At 33.4% G+C, this 22600-nt stretch overlaps 2 protein-coding genes across 2 annotated transcripts in view; one reads left to right on the forward strand and one right to left on the reverse strand.

Moving 5' to 3' along the window:
* LOC113500375 (glutaredoxin domain-containing cysteine-rich protein CG31559-like) overlaps nucleotides 1-14691 on the forward strand; it is a 107895-nt gene extending 93204 nt beyond the window's left edge. The window contains exons 4-5 of the mRNA XM_026881149.1: nucleotides 9378-9443; nucleotides 14207-14691. Coding sequence (XP_026736950.1) covers nucleotides 9378-9443; nucleotides 14207-14383 — 243 coding nt within the window. The 3' untranslated portion in view covers nucleotides 14384-14691. The remainder of the gene's footprint in view (nucleotides 1-9377; nucleotides 9444-14206) is intronic.
* Nucleotides 14692-17690: 2999 nt separating this feature from the next.
* LOC113500190 (odorant receptor 13a-like) lies at nucleotides 17691-21692 on the reverse strand. Its single transcript, XM_026880900.1, has 8 exons — nucleotides 21157-21692; nucleotides 20729-20839; nucleotides 20210-20439; nucleotides 19665-19913; nucleotides 19184-19286; nucleotides 18902-18997; nucleotides 18310-18465; nucleotides 17691-17933 (listed from the first exon to the last, which is right to left on the reverse strand). Exons 1-8 carry the CDS (start codon nucleotides 21517-21519, stop codon nucleotides 17883-17885), a joined length of 1359 nt encoding a protein of 452 aa, XP_026736701.1. The 5' UTR covers nucleotides 21520-21692; the 3' UTR covers nucleotides 17691-17882.
* Between the last annotated feature and the right edge of the window lie 908 nt (nucleotides 21693-22600).

Below are 22600 nucleotides of genomic sequence, written 5' to 3' on the forward strand. Positions count from 1 at the left end.
ATCTAATGAATCTAACACCTGACTATAATTAATCCAAATGATAAGACTACATCACGTGTCGACGTTAATCAGAACCAGGTAAATCTAAATCAATAGACAGAAGATCCTGCCGGCTTAGGTGTTAAGATAAATACACTTAATTGTGTTGGACAGAACCTTAGTGGAATGTGTGAGGATCAGATTGCTTAGCAAGATTACTGGGACCGTGTTCTGTGGAAGGTAGACAGTTTAATTAGAAAAGGTGTTCTAAGATTCAAAGTTTATCTTGTCTCGCCGACGGAAAATTTAAGAATAGTCAGCGTTGATAAAAACCATTCAAATGTTAGTCAGCCTCGTGACAGCGGAGAGACTAGAAATTGTATAGAAGAAAGACAAAAAGTAAACATGGAAAAGTTTACTAATCGTATCTTCGAATTAAAATTGGTAAGAATGAGTCAAAAACGTATTTCATGTTTCTGAAATAATTTCAGAAACATGAAACATCAATACTAGGCCATTATTCCAATCAAACTTTGCTCAAAAGAAAATCTGTCACAAAAATTACAATTGCCATGTCAAAATTATTCAGAATGGAGGAAATTAGCTTATTTTTATGCATGCTGGCAAGGGCAAAGTGATAACCTCCATCTGTTGCGGCCTACTAACCTTTAATATATTTATGTATATTTATTTGTGGGCTGTTCCTCTTCACGGCTAAAATAATATCATCACGGTATTCCGTAATATCTTTCGTGGTTACTGATTTGAGCACCTACTTCACTTAATCATTCCTGTAAATTTTATACCTATCTTAGACAACTTTTTATTTTTTGCAACTCCAAAATCAAGCTCCTACAGGTCTTATCTTTAAAGAGTGTGTACATGTATTCAAAACAAACTTTTAAAGACGAAAACTATCGCGTCTAAGACGAAGTCGGGGGCAACAGCTAGTTAACGATAAAATTTGTTTATGTTTTGGGCAGAAGTCTCTATACACGTGTTTAACCTTCCCTTCATTCAGTTTTAACACCGCTAAGCCTCTTATGAGAGGCCTTCTTCAATTTTGAGAATTGTAGAGGAAAATTTACCAATGTTATTGTTACGGGGAAGTTTCTTGGAATATGTTTGGACATTTAAAGAATATCGTCAATGTGATTAAGTTAAACATCTTGAAGTCATTTAGAACTACCTGCTACCATCGGCCAGGAAACTAAATCAAGAAATGGTTTTATGATGATGAATAATATAAAAAAGAAGCTGAACTAGATAGAGTCGTATGGAAGTTGTATTTACTAGTACTTAATGTATTATACCTCGGTCTAGAATATTTAAGGACGAAAACGATAAGTTTTCATTTATCAGGATTTATTTAAAGCTTTACCTTTCATTGTAAGGGATTGATTGATGAGCTCCATATTATACTTTTTAGATCCCAAACTATACTGATTTTTAGCTCATAAAAAGACTTTTGTTAAACAATGTATATTTTAAGCATAGAAAGGATAAATTTTTCATTTAAAGTGATAATGGCTAAAGATTAAATGACGCTTAACTTCGACTATTTAAGAATTTTAAGATTAGTGATTATTCGGCATATTGAACAAAAATGAATATTTTCCAATAAAATTTTGGAATGATTAATCGACAAGAGATTGTAAGCTGTTCGTTTCGCTTTTTCTTCTCTTGGTAAACCGTGGCCCGGAGCACGAAAAGTAAAGGAGACATGAGTGGGTTTAGCCTGTATAAGTCTTGCACTAATCTCCGCTAATCACAAAGTGGAAGGAGGCATTTGATGCTTATCGAAAACCTAGCGAAAAAAGGGTGATCAGATTTGAAATATCGACTCCAGAAAAATATGATAAAACTTACTTACAGATGATTTCGTTTCATTCTTGTAAAGTTGGAGTTCTCAGATTATTCTGTTAAGGACACAGAAAAAAGTAATTTTCCTTTCTTGGCTCTCTCTTGTTGAATGTATGTCAGCATGCGTCATCCAGCCTGTGTCCACGTGCATGCTCCGACCTTAACCTCGCTCGTGCAATGCCCATGCCTTGTTTATTTTGTTTTTTGTTCATCACATAATACTCGAAGCCTGCAAAGAGGATTACTTAAAAATTATAATTGAAAATATATTTTTTGCTGATTGTTTTTCGATGAATTTGATTGGGGGTGTTTTTTTATCTATTATTTAAATTTAAATATATTATATTTTTGTATAGCTATAAATTGTATATGTTTTTGTTTATTGAGTTTGACCCAAAAGAAAATTTTACCTGGACTGGATCGTCAATTTTTTTTTAACTTATTTTTTTAATACGGTTGATGTTGTAAGGCTTTTAGAATATGGCATAGTAAAATTGCGAGACACATTGTTTCCGGAATTTCATGTACATACAACGTTGAAAGCCATAAAGACCTCATGTAAAGAATGTGAGATAAGTTTTATGGATAAACACACCAATTTCACAATACACCATAAGGAACGATAAATAATAATTATATTACATTCCTTATAGAACGTAGGAGGAAAAACGCCAACATACGTATCTAGAACGGTATTTGACCTTGGAATATTGAGGTCAAGTTGTCATTAGCATGATCAAAAATCTGTCACTTCATTATAAATGTAGGTTATGCTGAGTTGCATCTTGCAAAGTAAATGTTAATATACATAAATCGTGTTCTAACAAAAATACGCGAATTTACATAAATAACGTAAACATATTAGTTTTAATTGGAATAAGGCTTTGACAATAAATTAACGCAAAAACTATTGCCTTTAGAAATTTAATGTTTTCGTTGCGAGGAGTTTCACAAACATGCACAAAGATACTCTGGACAAGCATTCGTGCATCACACGTCACGCACTGTAGGTTTTGCTTGGGGACCTCAACCACTCGGCTATTCTTGCAGTCAAAATTATCATGTCGTATGACACGGATATTATTATGTAAGTAATTGACACTATAAAACTTTTCTCATTAAATGATTTGAGAACTTACCTCTTTCCAAAAAAACCTCCCTATCCTCCTATACTTTCCCTTTTTCTTTTTATCTCCTGCTAATAACATTACAAGAGGACAAAATACGAGATAAGACTGTATCAATTGCAACATTAAACAAAAGAAAATAAACTAAATCATAAAACGAGAGCTTTTATCAAAAAGCGTGAACGATGATCCACTGGGAATGTATCGGATGAAACAATTTGTTTAGCATAACGGTCGCGGAAATAAGAGAGCGCAACACTAAGATTAAAATCCGGTGAACTCAGCGAACGCGGTGTCTATAGCTATATGCCTATGAGCATGTTTCTAGAACCATGCACGAGTGAACGGTTTAGTTTGGCAGATTTTAGGACTAGCTTTTCTATGATAGACTTAGGTAGGTAGGGATGTGTTTTGAAGTTGCATCTTTATATCAAGAGAGTAGCTACGTGAAGAATTAAAAAGTTAATGTTGGATAGAAGCTATTGGCTTATAGGTACTTCCTAGAAGGTCATTAATTGTCATGCTTGATCACTCCGCCAACAAATTGATAACTTTCTGATTGTTTATTGTAATTCAGTTTTTTTCACGATGTTTTACTTCAACGGTGTCAAACAATGAAAAGTTTCATAAAGTACAATTAATTGTTAATGAACTTTCCCATAACCATATGCATACAAACCCTGTAATGGACCACTTTTGTGTTTTTTTTTTATTAATTATAATTCAGAAATGATCTCATCAAGTTGATTAACCTTACAAAACCTTCATACTGCTCCGAATCTACAGTAGTTGGTATATCATTACTTATCTTGATCCTTAATCGAAAAGTTTTCACATTTTCTTTTTTTCTATTACCGGATTAAGTGACCGCTTCCTGAAAACCGATTATGCCACTAATCCATAATATAATTGGAGCCAGTATAAAAACTCATTTAAAGCCGACTTAAGATCTCGATCTATTTGACGTTAACTACAAACTTTTACCTACTTTCTTTACATTGTACATAATGAGAGCATTCAAGAAAATCTTCTGGGGAAATTATTATTTACATACATTGTAATTTACACCTTATTACTTGGGGTTAAGGTGTGTTTCTTGTTACATAAAGTTAATGGCTCTGTCGCCATAAGTTTCGTTTCTAGTAGGTCAATATAATATGTTGGTTTTATAATAAAATGTTCAGTTTATCTTCTGTAGACCTGCTTCCGGATGTTTTATTGCGTTTTCCTTTAGATTCAATCTAGGCCGAACGTGAGTGTTAGTTCTTTACACGGGGAAAGTTTAAATCATCCTAATAGCTAAAGCTTAGCAAAGTGAGAGATTTTATATTTCATTTCTTTTCCAATGGATGTCATCCAGTTTTGGTTATTGGAGAAAAAAATGTGCATTATCAATAATTGATGGGCCTGTTGGTCTAGTAGTTAGTGACCCTGACTGCTACACCGGAGGTCGTAGGTTCGATTCCCGCCCAGGACAAATGTTGTGTGATGAGCATGATCATTTGTTCTGGTGTCTGGGTGTAATTTATGTATAATATGTATGTATTTAGAAATATATAAGTAAGTTTATCAGTTGTCTGGTTACTATAACACAAGCTCTGCTTAGCTTGGGATCAGATAACCGTGTGTGAGTTGTCCCAGGATTTATTTATATTTATATTTATATATTATTCAGTCATGAAGTCTATAAATGCAAACAATTATGATCATAGTTACAATAAAGATTAAGGATTTTATGGCATTAAAATATATAGGGTAGTACGTAGAAAATGTAAAAAGATTTCGGTAAAGACTTATTTTAGCAGTAGAACAACTGCTTGGATGGCCGAGACATCTCGATCAACAAGCCTTTGAGTGATACACGAATCCTTGTCTTTAATCGAAGTGTCTTTGTGCAAGTGATTTGAATGTTTCGGAAACCCCTCGCGATACAAGGATTAAATTCCTTAGAGCGAGGGTCTGTGTTTTAAAAGAACAACAACACAACTACATTCATACATAATTTAAACACCAAAAATTGAAGGCCTATAATTCCATTGAACTATAATACATTACATATGAGATATCAATCAAATTGACGGTTACACAAAAGGGAATCGTATCAAGTGTTATTGCTCACTCGGGGAGGCCATTTTCAAAATGTTCCATTTAGACGAAGATTATTGACGCGCAGGTAAAGTATAGGCTATCATTTTGATGGCACATCATTTGCGACTAGAGAAATTGACTTTCAGGTTTATTAACAAACGAGTTTTTATTCAAACTATAAGTATGATTGTCTGTAAAGGGATTAATGAATGGGATTTAGTAATCCCACTATTCTTCTTTCATAATTATTTTAGTAACTTAGACCTGTCAGTTTGTCTGTAATAAAAACTCATCAGTTAAGCTTTACAATCTCCCAGGTTTTCGGTTGAAATGAAATTTTGTTTCTTTGTTATTCAGAAAGTATAACAATGAAACATTTTGCTGACATGGAGCTAGAAGGTACAGGCTAAGAACATCGTTATTGTTTTAAGTAGTTTTTGTTCCTTTTTAAATTTTTTTCGACGAAATCTTGTTCATCTAATAAAGCTGCGAATTCTTATCGCTTTTTTTTACACATGAAATGATTATCAATGCTGCTAGACCACTTAATTTACTACCAGAACAGAAAGCTGATTACGAACAAAAATAAAAATACTTTCTGATAAAACATTTATATAAATGCCTCAATGACGTTTTAATGAAAACAATTAGTAATTTCCACTTCGTTACTCACTGCTTGCAGTATATATTTCAAAAACTATCACCCCATAAAGCTAATTACATACAGTTTCCAGAGCCTCCTACCACAATACCTAAAAGTAAAATTATCGCAGTTGTGGAAAGGAGATGCAGCTGTACAAAGTGTTATATCTGTCTCCCTCACACCAATACAATAATATAAGTGTAGGTCGTAGTGGTAGGCAGCCTGATTTATCTTTAACTATAAAAACTTTCTGCGCCAGTGACTTGTTCGTTTATCACTTTACAAAGACAACATGCAAGTTTTTACTAGAAATTTTCCCGAGGGATCTATCTACAAACTTGACGTCAGTAAGGCTAGGTACACAAGAATGTTTAAATAAAATTTTAGTCAGTTAAATTGCTTTAATGATTTTCTCGTTATTTTTCTTCCTTTAACCTCTAAGAGAGCACAGCCGCTCTGGTTTCGAAGAATACATTTTATGCAGTCGCTCCTTGTAAAACACTGGTACTCAGCTGAAACCGGTTGGACTGGTAGCCAACCCCAACATAGTTGGGAAAAGGCTAGGTCGATGATGAGTGATACTTGGTAAAAAATGGAAAATCTCCATTCAAAAATGATCTTAAAACGCTTACTAGCATTGGAGCACACACGAAGATAATTTTAGTTAAAACAGTTTCATCTTTTTTTAGTTAATAGTGTAATTATTATAAATGACCTAAATAGGAAAACGTAATTTGAAAATTAATAATTTGTTACCAACTAGAAGCTTTGTTTATGCTGTATACTGATAGGCTAGCAACGTGGAATAATTAAACGAATTGCTTAGGTTCTCTTTAGAATAATAAACCTACGTATATTTTGAGTTACAAGACGGAATTTTGACTACATCGTTAAGGTAAATTAGAAACAATTGCCTAGATAATAAAAGCTGTGAACAAGTTACATATTGCTAAAAAGTCACTAAAAAGTACTGGCTTAGTGAATCAGGACGATATATATTTCAAGTTTTCTATTGTAATGCGAGTCTTGAAGTCAAATGCAATTTAGTTAATCCAGATCAAATAAACATTATTACTATCTGACCTGAACCTCGTTCTGCTGAGCTGATTTGTGAATCAACGAAATGTATAGATACAAAAAAAAACATTAAAGTCGTTCAAATCATATACTTTCATAATAACTATCGGGAGACTGAATAATTATTAAATGATGCGATAAATACGCGTCATCTCACGCGAAAATCTCTCTGCGTAAGGATTAAGGACTTCGGTTGGATCCGAAACTAGTCGGGCACCCCCGATAAATATGCGTGAATAAACCGTAATAACAAATCATATACATAAACCACATTCAAATTTATTTTTCTTCTGCACTTTTAAACTCACTTTTCAAAGTTCGATAAAGTTCATGACGTCATAATTTCGCAAAAGATTCTCCTCTTCTCATATTTTGTTAAATTAATAGTTATTTTTCTTTATTCAAGATTTAGCCTTGAATAAATCTCCTCCCGTATATACAAGCCTTAATATTTATTTATTCAATCGCAAACAATGAACGCTGGAGTGTAATGTGGGAAAATAATGTTTTGTTTATATGATCACTATTATCTTACGGCATTACAGTGTCAAACACCAATAGTCACATAATTAATTACATTATTATGAGCTGATATGTCTATTAGGCTTTGTGAATGGGATGGGGAAGTCTGGTACGAGGTTGAAAAGTATTAGAAGTAAGTTGGATTGAATCTTCGGGAATAGGTAGATGAAGACATACTAAATACTTTTTTTTAACAATATAGTTTTTTCTTACAGCCTGAGTGAGGCTTTTCTTCAAATCCTCTCCATCTTTTTCTTTTGCATTTCTGGTCACGCGGCCATGTGGCCCCGAAAACTTGACTAGTTAATAAATAAATAAATAAATGCGGACAACATCACATACATTGTTCTGAACCCAAAGTAAGTTGCTAAAGCACTTGTGTTATGGAATTCAGATACAACGAAGGTACCACAAACACCCAGACCCGTGACAATGTAGAAATGTGAATTTATACATTGACTCGACCGAGGATCGAACCCGGGACCTCAGAGCTAGCGACACCTTGAAACCGGTGCGTACGCCACTCGACCACGGAGGTCGTCAAACATTATAGTATAGTTCATCATAACATTATTGTTTCAAACAATATAAACCTACTCCAAAAAAAAGTAATTTAATTAAAATAACATTGCCCAATGATGCAACGGGTATTCACGCGTATTTATCGGGATTGACTAGTTTTGGACCCAACCGGAGTCCCCAACCATGAGCTGACGCAGCGGTAAGGTCGTGATTCGGAAGTTTAAGTAAACGATTGCATCATTTAATAATAATACATTCCCAAGAAAGCTATCCTAAAAAGTACATTGCGATTATAATGAGGCAAGTTTGTAAAAGAAGAACCGTTGTGGAAGAAAGATGCAACTATGCGAAGTGCGTGTTTGATCTCCAGAACATCAACATACGCAGTGTGAAACTTTTAAGTATTAAGTAAAGACAAAAAAATAAGCGCGTATTGAAAGCTTCAACTTAATCATTACGTAGATAATAATAAAATTTTGCTACATTTTGTTTCAATTTAATTAACTTAATACGATTAACGGGCCCGCAATAATCTGATCAGTACTATAATGCGTTAGTCATTGAATTTTTAATTGATTTTCGTGTTCTTTAGATAAGTTTTGCTTGCAATGTTATCACTTCTTTTGAAGATACAAATAGCTTGGCTTTAGTTACCGTGTAAAAAAAACCTGTCTGTTTAAAATACCGTTATATAAACTACCAAACGGGAACATTTTATGCAACTGAAACAATTTACAAAAGATGCAAGCCGGACGAAGCAACATTTATTTTGAAACACATTTCCATATAGAACGGTCGCGTCCTTTCTTAATCGGTATTATTATTTCAAAATGTAATTTTTCAATCTTCGTTACAATTTGTGAGGAATTTATTGAATTTTGCTTTTGTATTTCTACCACTATATTATTAAAATAACACTGCAAGTGTGGTTATAAGACAATGCAAAACATGGAATAGAGCGGCAATTAATTCATGTGAAAATCATTGGCAGGCCCCATAATGTGCTTAGAGATGTTGCCTGCCTCCCCAGGAGGAAGAAACAGGATGGGTTTTAGTCGAAAAATGTCTGAAACACCGTTTTGCACAACCCAACGTGAGAATAGCCCATAAATGAATTCCGTCACAGTCCTATGCAAAAAGACAAAAATATGTCCAAGAAAAAAACTTGTGAATTTTTTTGGTTATCTTTTTAAAGATATTGATAAGGTCCTTCATAGGTATAATTTTAATGGGACATTGAATTGTGAAATGTTTATATTACAATGCCAATTACTAATACGAATAAAACTCTAATAAAACCTTTTTAATATATAACACAACAAAATACGCTTTGCGTAACTCAAAACGTTCAGACTGAAACAGTCAAAGCTACTTAATTAACTTGCCTTACAGAACTAATAACAAATGTATTAAGAGAAAACAAGAAAGAAACGAAAGAAAAACTATTTAAAAACAGTCCCATTTTTAATTTGTGACGTAATATCGCGACGTCTCATACAAATGTCACGGAATTTAATTAAGAAGTTTAATTAATAATTTAATGTTTTCTTTTTCAGGATGCTGACACTGTGGAGAAGTTGAACGAGTGTGGCGATCTTAGGAAAATGTTGAAACCTTATAAGGTAAATAATTTTGTACCCTTTTTTTTAATACCTACAAGTTTTTAAAATTATATTTATTTTTCTAAGCATTCTAAGTCACGAACGAATGGTGAAGTAAATTGAGAAAACTTAGATTTCAAAAAAAAATCTGTCATAGCCAATCCACAGTAAGTTAGAATGATGGTGAATTCTCAAACCTTACCCATATCGAAGAAAACCATGTTTAATTAAGTAAAAACTGGGTAGCTCGACTCGCGATGCCGCCGCGTCTGCTCATGATTAAGGACTCCGGTTGGGTCCGAAACTAGTCGGGCTACCCCGATAAATACGCGTGAGTAAACCGTTACATCATTTAAAAATGAATCATTCTCACGATAGCTATTATAAAAAAGAGGTGATTACTTAGAAGGAATGTAGATCCTATCACCTCATCTTGAAGAATTATTATTCCGGATCCCCATCTGGGAGATCTGGTTGGTAGACCCTCAGGACCGCACTATACTATATCTCAATCCCCAAAAGTCTACCTAACCCCAGCTGATATTTATTACAAAAAGGTGCTTGTAAATACCTAGTTCACCCTTTCTTCCGAAGTGTGTTTGTCTAGACAAAGATATAGGAATTTCAGCGTGTCTCGATAATTTTATTATAGGTTGAGAGACCCCTGATTTGTGTATTTAGAATTTAATATATGCTGTAGCTAGTCTAGACAGTTCTTATCCTACTGGTATCAGGGGTAACTTTTAAGTTGGTAGAATGTATATTAGATTTATTTGAAATGATCGTATCGAATTTACGTCTGCGTTGATTTTGTTTAAAAGGAATTATTAAGTAGTTTTAAGTCAGTCGGTTCCTTTTGATTTAATTTGTATTCAAACTAAAGATCTGACATGATACCAATTCATTTCATGTTTAAAACATTGATTTAATAATCTAAACAATTTATAATACCCTGTCTTCAAGAATCCACATTAAAGTTTGTTTCATTATAAATTCTCTCTTCTTCTTGTGCCACTAATTCCTAGGGAAGGTGGGTTGCCAGCTATACAAGTAGGATATATCATAGATACTGGTCCAATGTAGAAGGTTTTAATCTTTGTTTCAACTACCATTTAGATCGCCACATATCACCAGGCAAAAGTTAAACAGTTGAAATTAATCCAGATGATGTGTTCTTGATGCCATTACAACAACAAGAGCAAAAAAAAAATAGACGGAGTCTTTCATACAGTACACATGTTTGTTTACGCTTTTTTTAATTTCCATTTTTGTGCAAGTCTGACTCGTACTTATCCTCGTAGGTATATTCTGGCTTGACGATAACCACGTTCAATACAAAAAACATTCCTAAAGTCGCTGTCTACTTGTATATTGCACCATCCCCCGGTATAGGCAAACTGTCTGGGCTGTCAACGTGTCTCTGCCTTCCGAGTTCCGGCAGTTACTAGGCGAAGCGATGACGTGTAAAATGGAATACAACTGCATTTTTAACTGAGCTTTCTATTGAATTGTACGGTATCGTGTTGGATAAGTCTTTTCATCTGACTTCAAAAGAGGAGGGTGGTTTTTTTCGTTTGTTGGAATAAGTTAACCAATTTGGTTGAATCCTTTTTACTTAACGAGAAGTAGCTGTCACTTGGTTCCATAAAGATTACATCAAGATTGGCGGAGTAGTTTTTATTAGGTACCAATCGTATGATTTCGTTATTAAACAATATTTATTAAACCTTTACTAACATGGCAATAACTAAAGCAAACATCGAAATTATGTATCAAATTCTCAGTTTTATCGCTCTGTATAGGTAATTAATTAAAATTTAAGAGTTTTATAATACGTAAACAGAATTATTGTCTAAGAGTTTCGAAAGCGTTTTGTGTTATATAATATATTATATAGTTTATTTCTTTTCAATGCGATTTTTATTACTACCACTTTGATATTGACATAGATTTATGTATAAACGACATAAATTCATTTTTTGGTGAAAAAACATTACGATACATAATGGAGAAACTGAAACGAAAATAGAGTTAGAAAACCCTTGTTACGATGTGAAAAAAAAGATGATAGCCGATTCTCAGAGCCACTCCGTTAAACCGATTCGGAGGAATACGGGAACTGGTATCACCCAGGTAGATACATGCATAACTAAAATTCTATTCGTTTCTCACAGCGACACGTTGACAAGTGAAATCGATTTCCCACTTCTTCACCTACAATTAACTTGGGCGTCTTCATGACTTCTGTCAATATTGCGTGTCACATTCTCATTAGATGAAACATGAGAAGTGATGAAACGATTTTGGCCTAGTTGTTTGGACGCCTAATTCTTTGTAATGGAATTGAAGGACTGAAGACAAACAGTTGAAAATATCTCGAAAGTTCTCAATTCGTCAGTATTTCTCATGTTAGTGAAATGCTTGTTTGGAAAACAATGAACACAAAGCGGTTTCCAAAGCACTGGCCAGGGAAATGGATGAAGAATAGTTTTGATGTTTTTTTTATGTAGTAAAACGTATATAGTAGAACCTTCTGGGTAATAAATCAGCTAAAAATGTACCCGTAATCTAAAATCTGCTCGATTCAAGTAAAAGATCACACAGCAAAGCGTGGGTAATAGTAATCTTAAAAAGATACTAATTAAAATGTTAGATTTGATTAGATTAGATTAGAATATTCTTTATGTTAGTACAATGGTTTCATATAAAAAATCGGTCAGACTTGTACCGCTGAGGATTCCGTGCAAATAGGCTTAAGATAAACAAATCGGTTGTTTTTTTTATTTGTTAAATATGCAATTACAATATGTAGTGCTCCGCAAAACCGGTTTATCGGTTTGTCTGTTGACGGACGCACCGACAGACAGCGGACCTTAGCATACGGGTGCCCTTTTACCCTTTCGGTACGAAATCTTATGAAAATATTAATTTCAATGACTACTTTTGTTCTTTAACTCTTCTTTTTAATCTTTAACTCACTCGTAATCTCAATATTATTAACTATCGAATTCTAAAGCTTAAAATATTTTATTCATATTTTTTTAACAATAAATTAGTTTAAAGATCGTAAATACAAATATTAAAAGAGAAAAGCGAAACAATTCAATCAAATTTCTACTAAACGTTGCGGCCCATTCAAAATTACTGGCAGAATAAACTTCGCGTGGTCCCATGTGGCCATCCCTGTGTAAACAAGTTAGGTCCGGTCGCTATGTGCCTACACTGATGGATTGGGTAGGACAAATTATCTAACAGCGATGTATTAAGTAAATATTTTACGTACGAACGAGGAAGTATTCAGTTCTGACAAATATTTTCTACTGTATTCATGAAATATGTTTTATGCTTAAGTTATACAACGGTTTACACACTCATATTAGTTGGGATCATCTGACTAGTTTTGTACCTAATTAGACGCTAATTATAAGTTGATGTGTCGGCTGGGTCGATACAAACTCGTTATCTAAATAATGCTTTGTGTCAAATTTATTTGTCACCAACCTCCACTATAAAATGTTGCTTAAAATCGATCGTTGAAATTCATGTGTGAAAACTTGAACTGTTAAGCTATCTCGTTTTATCATCTCATAAATATGTCAGTCTGGTGACTGACAGAAAGATACACAGCAAAGCTTTTTTAATAGGGTTCCGTTTTCACCTTTGGATAATTAGCACTAAGAAAGAATTTAAATAGAAAGTGCTATCTGAAAATGTCTGTCTTTAACAGCGGACAATCAAGATAAATAATTAATTTAATTTTATCCAATGTTTCTCAGTTTATCTAATAAAATGAGATCTTACAAACAATAAGTAATTGGATGAATAAGACATTTTAATCACGTCCATTGCAGTAAGACGTATTGTTTCATCGGACGAAGATTAAACTCAGGAGCATTTAATATCAAATCCTTTGAGATGCCATTTTATTTGCAGTAGACGGTATAAGACAGGTTGTTGACATGTAACAAATAAAACATTCGATTATTGAAAACGTTTTTAACAAATGACATTCCACTTATGTTTTTGTTAACCCCAACACAAAAACAATGGGGTGTAAAATGTTATGTAAATAAATAAATAAATAAATGCGGACAACATCACATACATTGTTCTGAACCCCAAGTAAGTTTCTAAAGCACTTGTGTTATGGAATTCAGATACAACGAAGGTAACACAAACACCCAGACCCGAGACAATGTAGAAATGACAATTTTTACATTGACCCGCCCGGGGATCGAACCCGGGTTCTCAGAACTAGCGACACCTTGAAACCGGTGCGTACGCCACTCGACCACGGAGGTCGTCAAAAAGGTGTTGTTGTGTCTGTCTGCGGCATTAGATATATGTCTCGAAAGGATTAACCGGTTTTGATTTTGTTTTCGTTTTATTGTTTGAAGTGCGTCAACTATTCGAAAGTATTCTAAGTTATGTTCAATGAAAATCGGTATTTGTATCTTGAACTTTGTTACATCTCTCTAGATTAGCGTTCTAAAGAAAAGGCGTTCTCCAAAAATGGAAAAAAAATATTTACTACTTACCAACATCATTCATATCTTCGAAGGTCTTCGAAAAAAATATACTAAGACATTAATAAAATATACTAATCATTCAAGCTCATAAATGTAAAACTGCTGGTTTAGAAGCAAATTCCGCATTTACACACGCGCGAAAGAGCATTACCACAAAATTTTAGAACTAAGACAAAAATAATAGAACATTAACGATTCTTGAAGTTTATTTATATTTTATCTTATTTCCACTAATACAAAATGTCTCGATTCCAGAGTCCAGACGCTTGCAACACCTGTCAGATGTGCGGCGGCTTCCGGCTCCTGCCGTGCCGGATCTGCAACGGATCCAAGAAGAGCCTCCATCGAAACCACTTCACTGCAGAGTTCGTGGCCCTAAAATGTATGAACTGTGACGAGGTGGGCCTTGTTAGGTGCGAAGCCTGCTGCTAAGTTACGTCACCATTTCTACAATTGCAGGTTTTTGATAATGTAGCCCCAGATCAATGCTATAGCTCAATTGCGCAATCTGATCGATACTATCGCAAATCTTAGGGGCAAATTTTAATCAAATAGATTATAATAAAAGAGGTTTTATTCGATTACATAATCGCTTTTGTTAAAGCATCGAATTTCAAAATTTTGAGATGAACTGTTGTTTACACTTGAAATAATGAAAACACAGTTACTCTTATTTTTTTGCATAGATACGAGCCAGCAATGCTTAGCTAGATATTGCTTAGAAATAAGTTCGCAGAAAATATTGAATACAGCGCCATCTAGCGGTACTATTTGAGATTATTTTAGGTTAGAAAATGGCGATTGCTAGATACAAATTGAAGTATTTTAAGTAATATTTTTATTAAAGAAAAAACGAGTTATAAAAGTAGTTTCTTCGTATATTTTTATTCTAGCTCATATTCTACCCCCAAAGGGCATTTTTAAATCAATTTTTAGCTTATTTTTAGAAAAATCATGTATACTTACTTAATAAAATTAACCGTAGTTGACTTACTTTTACTTTACTTTACTTTTGTAAATAAATAAGTACCAATGTCAACATTTTTTGAAATTATTTCATTTATTTTTATAATATTTTAATTCTCACATTTGAATTATTTGTGATTAACAGGAGGTTAACATTTAAAGTTACATTCAAAAACAAGAACCTACGCTTTAAGGTTAAATATAAGTATGCTAGCATGAAATGTCTTGAAAATCACTTTAGGTACTTTTTCGTTACCTGAAAACTGAAAATATTAGAACGAAAACACTAGATGTTGTTTAGAATAACTCTACACAGAAAAGTGGAAAGAAATGAAGACATGCTTTTAAATTGTTTTTAAAGCTTTGCTCTGCAATGTGTATTACAAAAACGTTTAAATCGATAAAAAGATTAACTAACTCCTCTTTCTTAGAGGATCAATATGATGTATCATATACCTATTGAAAAGGGTCATGCACTCTATTGACAGTTGCCTTGGCAACCGAATTTAAAATGAATAAAACTGTTCTTAGAGAGTGCACCGTCATTTGTTATTCATATTCAAAGACAGCATTTTATTGTCCTATTATTCTGGCATAGGAGGCCTACCACAGTCTTTTAAACAAATACGTATGCGATAACGACGCATAGCAAAAGTCGCTAATAGTATCACGCTGTCTTTATCATTCTCAGGCGAAATGTAGAGACAAGAAAACAATTTAAATGTCACTTAGTTAAGTAACAGTCTTGTAGACGGATTGGAGAATGATGCAGTTATAGAATTGAGACATGACTCCAAGTCTAAGTGTAGTGTGATGATATTTTGCATTCGCGACTATATCTATCTCATTTTTATACTCTTCGCAAAGTCTTAACAGACATGATCACAGTTTTGGTGACGTAATAAGACAGTAATTTACTATTACAAGTTGGTTTTTAGTTCTGTTAGCGATTTTGTGAGATAATTATAGTAGGCCCCTTTTGCATTGTATTGCACTTGATTTATCATGTATTGTAGAAACAAAAGAAAAATGTTTTACACTTTTGTTTCATCTTATATACCATATTCAAATATTTTAATAAATATTAAAAAGCTGTTTAAGCTTCTATTGGTACAGTCAGCGCCAAAAGTCGATGAACAGAATCAACTTTACAAAACAGCTGTTCACACTAAAATGCCATAAGTTATAGTCGCAACTGGGAAACAAAATAGAATGTACACCAGAAATTTACAAAAGTCCTTAAACACGAGTATTTCAAAAGTATCTGTGCACTAGTATTCCTAATGTCGCTGAACATCATTCTATCAAAAGTCACTAAACAGCACAAAAAACAAAATTAGGCTAACAAAGTATATTTTTAATGTTGCCGTGACTGTGTTAATGTACCTACTTTTGACGCTTATGTTGTTGAGCTACTTTTGGGACAGTGCTTGCTGTATCTATATCAATACAATTTATAACTATAAAAATGCTGGACCGATTTTGATACAATTTGAATGGAGTGACATTTAAAAACATGGATATTTAGAATTTTTAATCCATTATTTTTTTGTAAAATATTAAAATAATATATTTTAAATTAAATTTATTATTTCACATATTTCATTTATTACTTTAAGTAATAATTCAAATGAAAATATTTTAGATATTGTTAACGAAACCTTCTTCACAAAGTGAAACCTCCTTCAAGATCCTTAGTGAAACCTCTTTCGAACCTGGGATTTGACAAGCAGTCCGCTATAAAACATTAAAAATATACTTTGTTAGCCTAATTTTGTTTTTTCTGCTGTTTAGTGACTTTTGATAGAATGATGTTCAGCGACATTAGGAATACTGGTGCACAGATACTTTTGAAATACTCGTGTTTAACGACTTTTGTAAATTTTCTGTTGTACATTCTATTTTGTTTCCCAGTTGCGACTATAACTTATGGCATTTTATTGTGAACAGCTGTTTTGTAAAGTTGATTCTGTTCATCGACTTTTGGCGCTGACTGTACTAGTAATACCTTGCTTTTTTCGTATGAATTTTTGTGAAAAAAATATGTTAGTTTATAGCGAGTAAGTAACTCTACTTCACTTAAATAAGATTTTTTAAGGTACAGATAATAATAATATGCCATAAATTAGTTGCAATATTTTATTATTTTTTATACAAATGTTCATAGATTTTTTTTTAATGTAGAATAATACATTATTTGTAACTAAATCTTAACAAATGAAGCATGAAATTTAAATTGTATTTATTTTATAAATGTGGATAAATTATATTTAAGTCTGTCATGGTGATTTAAGATTCTCGATAGTATGGGAATAAATTTTGCATGATTATATTATGTTGTTTTATTTTCAACCTTAAGGATACAAAATTAAAGATATAAATAGATTGGCAAGTTATGGTACGTCTGATCATAAATTAATTTATAATTATATCTGTCTTTTATTATTTTCTATAATTCTTTACTTATAAACAGTTAATACTTTAATTTTCCGATCAATTTAATGTTCAGTTAATAATACATCACATTACTGATGTTTGCAAACAAACTCATTATCTAGTTAAATATTCTCTATATACATACATTTATTATTGCACTTAGACAATCTTTGAAACTTTCCGTAACTACTTAGTTTTTAAAGACAAGCTATACGCACATGATACGACGTAAAAATATTTAGGAAAATGATTGAGAACATAATCTAGAAGAACATGATGAATAAATGTAACGCTGTGTCATTTACTATTTTTTCAATTGTCTATAGTGATGATAGGTACACTAAAGAATTTTCTTCTGTCATTCAAACGAATACTCGGCAAAATACTCGCACTTCCGTGGCACTCGATGTTTTGTTACAAGTAAATGACCTAGTAGGTATACGATCACCATTACAATGATTTCACTAGTCAAGAGAAAATAATGTAATTTAAAACAAATAAAATCAGGAATTTCAGATGTATCGGTAGGTTACTGCGTACTGCGTAAGAAAGTGAAATATGACATTGAAGTTTTCAAAATCTGAAAAAAAAAACATTATAAAATTACTACAAGTTTATGTATGAAAACGGTATTATCATAAAAATATAACTAAGGGTAATATCAATCTATTCAATTTTTAAATTCAAGTGTCCGAAGGCGACTATAATGCGAATAAATTGTTGTTCTTTGAATATTTCAAAGGTCCTTTAAAATATCTTGGAAACCTGATTCATAGTTGAACATTGCCATTGTGAAAAAGGAAAAACGGCTGTGTAATGACACAGCTGATATACTTCAACAGCTAACAATTACTTTAAATGATATAAGACTTCGATAGGTGACTAAGCTTTGTTATCAATGATTGTTCGTTAATCCCATACCTCCTTACCAACTAAAATCTACGTCACAATCTTACCGTGGCCATGGAAGTGACTCCAACGTTAGCGACCCCCAGCGCGACGACGTGCACCGGCTCCTGCACGTTCATCAGCAGGAACCCCACCATCTTCCTGTTCCTATCATCCATACACTCCCACGGTAGACCATACACAGCGTCACTTAACTTGTCACTCTAAAAATCATGATTATTACTAGCTTTCTTTCGATATTGGAAAATGAATTTATTAACTAGCTCAGTAAAACCAAGGTAGCTATGTCATCATCATCACCCCCGCCTTTTCCCAACTATGTTAAGGTCGGCTTCCAGTCTAACCGGATTCAGCTAAGTACCAGTGTTTTACAAGGAGCGACTGCCTATCTGACCTCTTCAACCCAGTTACCTGGGCAACACGATACCCCTTAGTTAGACTTGTGGTCAGACTTTTCAAGCTTCTGACTACCTGTAACGACTGTCAAAAATGTATGAATAACAGATAGCCAGTTATGTGTGTATCAAATTAAATCGTTGCTTAGTAGGTAGAGTATCAGGCGATGCATTCTGAATAGTCGACCGTTGCATATAGTGTATTTATTTATTTCTATATATTTATTTATACAATATTTCTTACCTCACTGCCAATAATCTCAAAAATGACTGACAGTTGAATTAGTTGTTGAAATATTATTATCGTAAGGGGTAGGTAACGAATAAGAGCGGCTGCGGTCTGAAATAAAGTGACTAATTAATATTCATATAGAAAATACATTTAAGTGTAGTTTCATCAGGTTTAAAATATGTGTCAGTTGAAGACTGAAGAGAAGGCAACATTTGAAATAGAAGATAGAGAACTTGAAAAAAAGTTGGGCAAAGGAGCCCGAAAAAGCAAAATTCTAGAATAAATTGGACTTACCATTTGTGAACATTCCAAAAGGAGTAAACATCCAGTGGTCTGATGGAATATGTAGTACACTAATAGCATCGGACCGAACACGTTTGATAGTCTATCGATGAAACTACAAAACACAATTTTCATGAAAGTATTTATTAGCATTATAATATCAGCAGCTTATAGCACGCCACTGCTGGACATAGGCCAATAATATAATCAAATGACGAAAGCTGTCTAATCTCACGTCCAAATAATCATAAATTTTGTAACCAAGATCCTTTGCAGACTATACCTTTTAAACTGAATGCAGGAGAGAAAACAGCAGACTTAGTACAGCAGTAACAGTGCCTTCCAGAGATCTTAAATTCAAGCGATTATTTTCATGAATATATTTTTTTTGTAAATTCATGAAATTAATCTCTTGGGTTATTCACGGTGAGTCAGGATCTGGCATTGTCATTTTTAAATGAAAAATTGCAAAAACATAAACGATTCAACTCACTTTACAATATGCCGATGGTAGTTTATGCAATCAGATAATAAATCGAAAACCTTTTCCGATTCGTGTTCATCAAACATTTCGTAATTCATATCAGCACTGCCAACAAACATATTTGTTTTGTTGGCTGGTCTTGGAAAAGTATTCAGCTTGTTGAGTAAGATCTTGAAATGTCCGTAAGTATGAAACACCATCAGTGACAGGAAAAGATCACACATGCAGAACCAACTTGAGCAAAAGTATGAAACTACCCTAAAACAATAATGAAGATGAAACATAATCAAAAATCTTGACCAAAAATGTAGACACAATAATTTGGTAATATGTACTCGTAAATAAATCGACAATCCCACCGAGACCGACGTGTGTTCGGTCCCCAAGTAGGTAAGTAACAAGAGTTTGTGTGATCCGCGAATACTTAGTCGGAGTCTGGGTGTCTTTGTGCATGTGGCTTGAATATTTGTGGAACCCCCGTAACACACGATTAAATCACTAAGCATGTGGGAGTCGTAAAAATTAAAATATAAAAAATCCTTTTAAAAACTTACCAGTTGACTAAATTCGCAACAATATATCCTTTCCAATTTGTTGTTACATCAAATGGATAAGAATAGTAAATTGAGTGTTCATAGCTAATGTTCTTATTATTACTATCGTAATTACCGGCCGCATAGTTGTTGTACATGGGGACAAAATTAAACAGTAAAATACCAATGATCATCTGGCCTGTCAAACATAAAGTGTAGCGATGTGAAATCAAATGCATCCGAATGTGAGTCTGAAAATAACAAAAGAAAACTCAATTGCAGTAGATCACTGATGTGGCTTGAAGATGACTGTAGAGCGAATTTTAGTCAACACAATTCGAGTACACTTTAAATCTATGGGAATGACATTTCTTTTGGCCTATCGAAGTGACTTGGGCTTGTCAGTTCAATATATAAGATCGATTCATCAGCATTAGATATTAAATAGGCCTGCAGATCTTGATCAGATTTCAAATAATAAATTATGCACAAAGCTACTTTATGAAACATTTATGATCACTCTACACAGTAACGACTTACCTTCATCGCGTACTCCGAAAGATCTTTGTAGAAGAAAAGATGGAATTTCGTCAAAAAGTCTCTGGCCACGTCTCGGTATTTTTGATTCAGACATAAAGTAAGGATTCTTGACTGAAAAATATAATTTACGTGAGATACAAAAAATAACCGACCGCAGTTGTGCTCCCCAGCACAAGGAAAAATTACTATTCTTTTAGAGCCCCCCTAGATGTTTATTATATTTAGTTTTTTTTTTGTTATTTTAGGATATCAAAAGCACATCTTTTATGAAAATTTCAACTGTGTATCCGTCACGGTATTTATGATATAACCTGGTAAGAGATAGTCAGCGGAGTTAGAGGGTGATATTTAAGTAATACCGAAATGACCAACTTATTTCGCAAAAACATCGATCCAGATCTTAGACAATAAAAAAAATGTTAACGTACAAAGAATACAAGGTTCATCAGCATGCAGATATATAAATGTCCCAATTCAAAGAAAGGCAAAGAGCTGAAGTGAAGCTTGATATACATGAAGCCTCCGAACAATGATACGATGCTGAGGAAAACATGCAGAAACTTCATTACTGATAACAAAGTTTCAGATTCATAATGTCCTAGCTCCCTTGTTGGCCAAGAGCTCTTAATTTTCATTGCCAACGCCAAGGTTTTGATGTAGAAGTAGTCCTCAGGGTTTCTAATTCCTCTGAAAAAAAAACAATATATCATAAAAAGACTGGCCCAAAACGAGGAAAAAGGTGTGGTTGGGTAGAAAACCCAATATATATTTGATAGTGACGCTGGACGCATTGGATGCCTCCTCAGGGTTTTAATATTTTGAAAGTCAAGTCATCATCATAAATTCTGACTAAAGAAATTTAGCAGATAATGATGATGCAACGGGGGAAGATAGCAAATGCGTAGTTACTAGCTTAGGCCAGATAAATGAGCAGAACACATATTGGTAGAATTAACCCGTAGTAGACTTCAATACCCGTTGGAATTTACCCTTAAATAAAAATGGCTGTTTTAGTCGATGAAAAAATACCGTGTCATGTTTTTTTAAAGCATTTCAAAATATGGGCAGTACTTACTCCACCGCCTCGCTCACCCAAACGAATTTTAGCAGATTGACCATCTTGTACAACAAGCACCAAGAAATACTTCATTTGGAGGCTTCCAAGACTGACTTCGATTTATATTGACTACCTTAACAAGCAATTAGTTTCTAATGATCCATTTTCAGCTATTAATTTTCTACTATCAATTCAATATTAAAATAATGACAGACTTCATTTCCAATGTTTGCAAACAAATCGTCTCTCCTATAATCATTTGCCTACATAAACATTTTCTTTTAACATTCGATCATGTTCTAGAAAAGTATAATAGAGCAAGTTCCCATTCCCTAACCAAGTCACGTTTCTATTAGAATTACTTTCATACCCTCACGGTATGAAAGTGGTCATTCTAAATCACGTCACTAATATTTTAATATTAATTTAATTTCCATACATTTTAAACAATTTCTGACAATTACACGTCACCAGTTTTCTCATAAAACGAAGCTAAGAACTCCTTTGATAAAGACTTCACATCTGTTTTTAGTGCGCTTTCAATTGAGTCCTCAATCAAATATTATGGTTATTCTTCCCCACAACTCTTAAACTGCTCAACTGTTTTTTATCAAATATGTCTATCGGCCGCTTTCTATATTCGATCTCAATCCCTAATTTACGGATCGAGATTGACATTTGAATCCATTTCCAACTTTTAGTGTTTCTATAACCGATCCATGGATCGTTTTCTCGATCTTTTTCTTCAATCTATCTTTGGGAGGGCGGATCGAGATTTTAGATTGGTATTTGTACGAAAGTGACAGTTATGCGTT

This window comes from Trichoplusia ni, chromosome 13 (genome assembly GCF_003590095.1).
Source record: "Trichoplusia ni isolate ovarian cell line Hi5 chromosome 13, tn1, whole genome shotgun sequence".
NCBI lineage: Eukaryota > Metazoa > Arthropoda > Insecta > Lepidoptera > Noctuidae > Trichoplusia > Trichoplusia ni.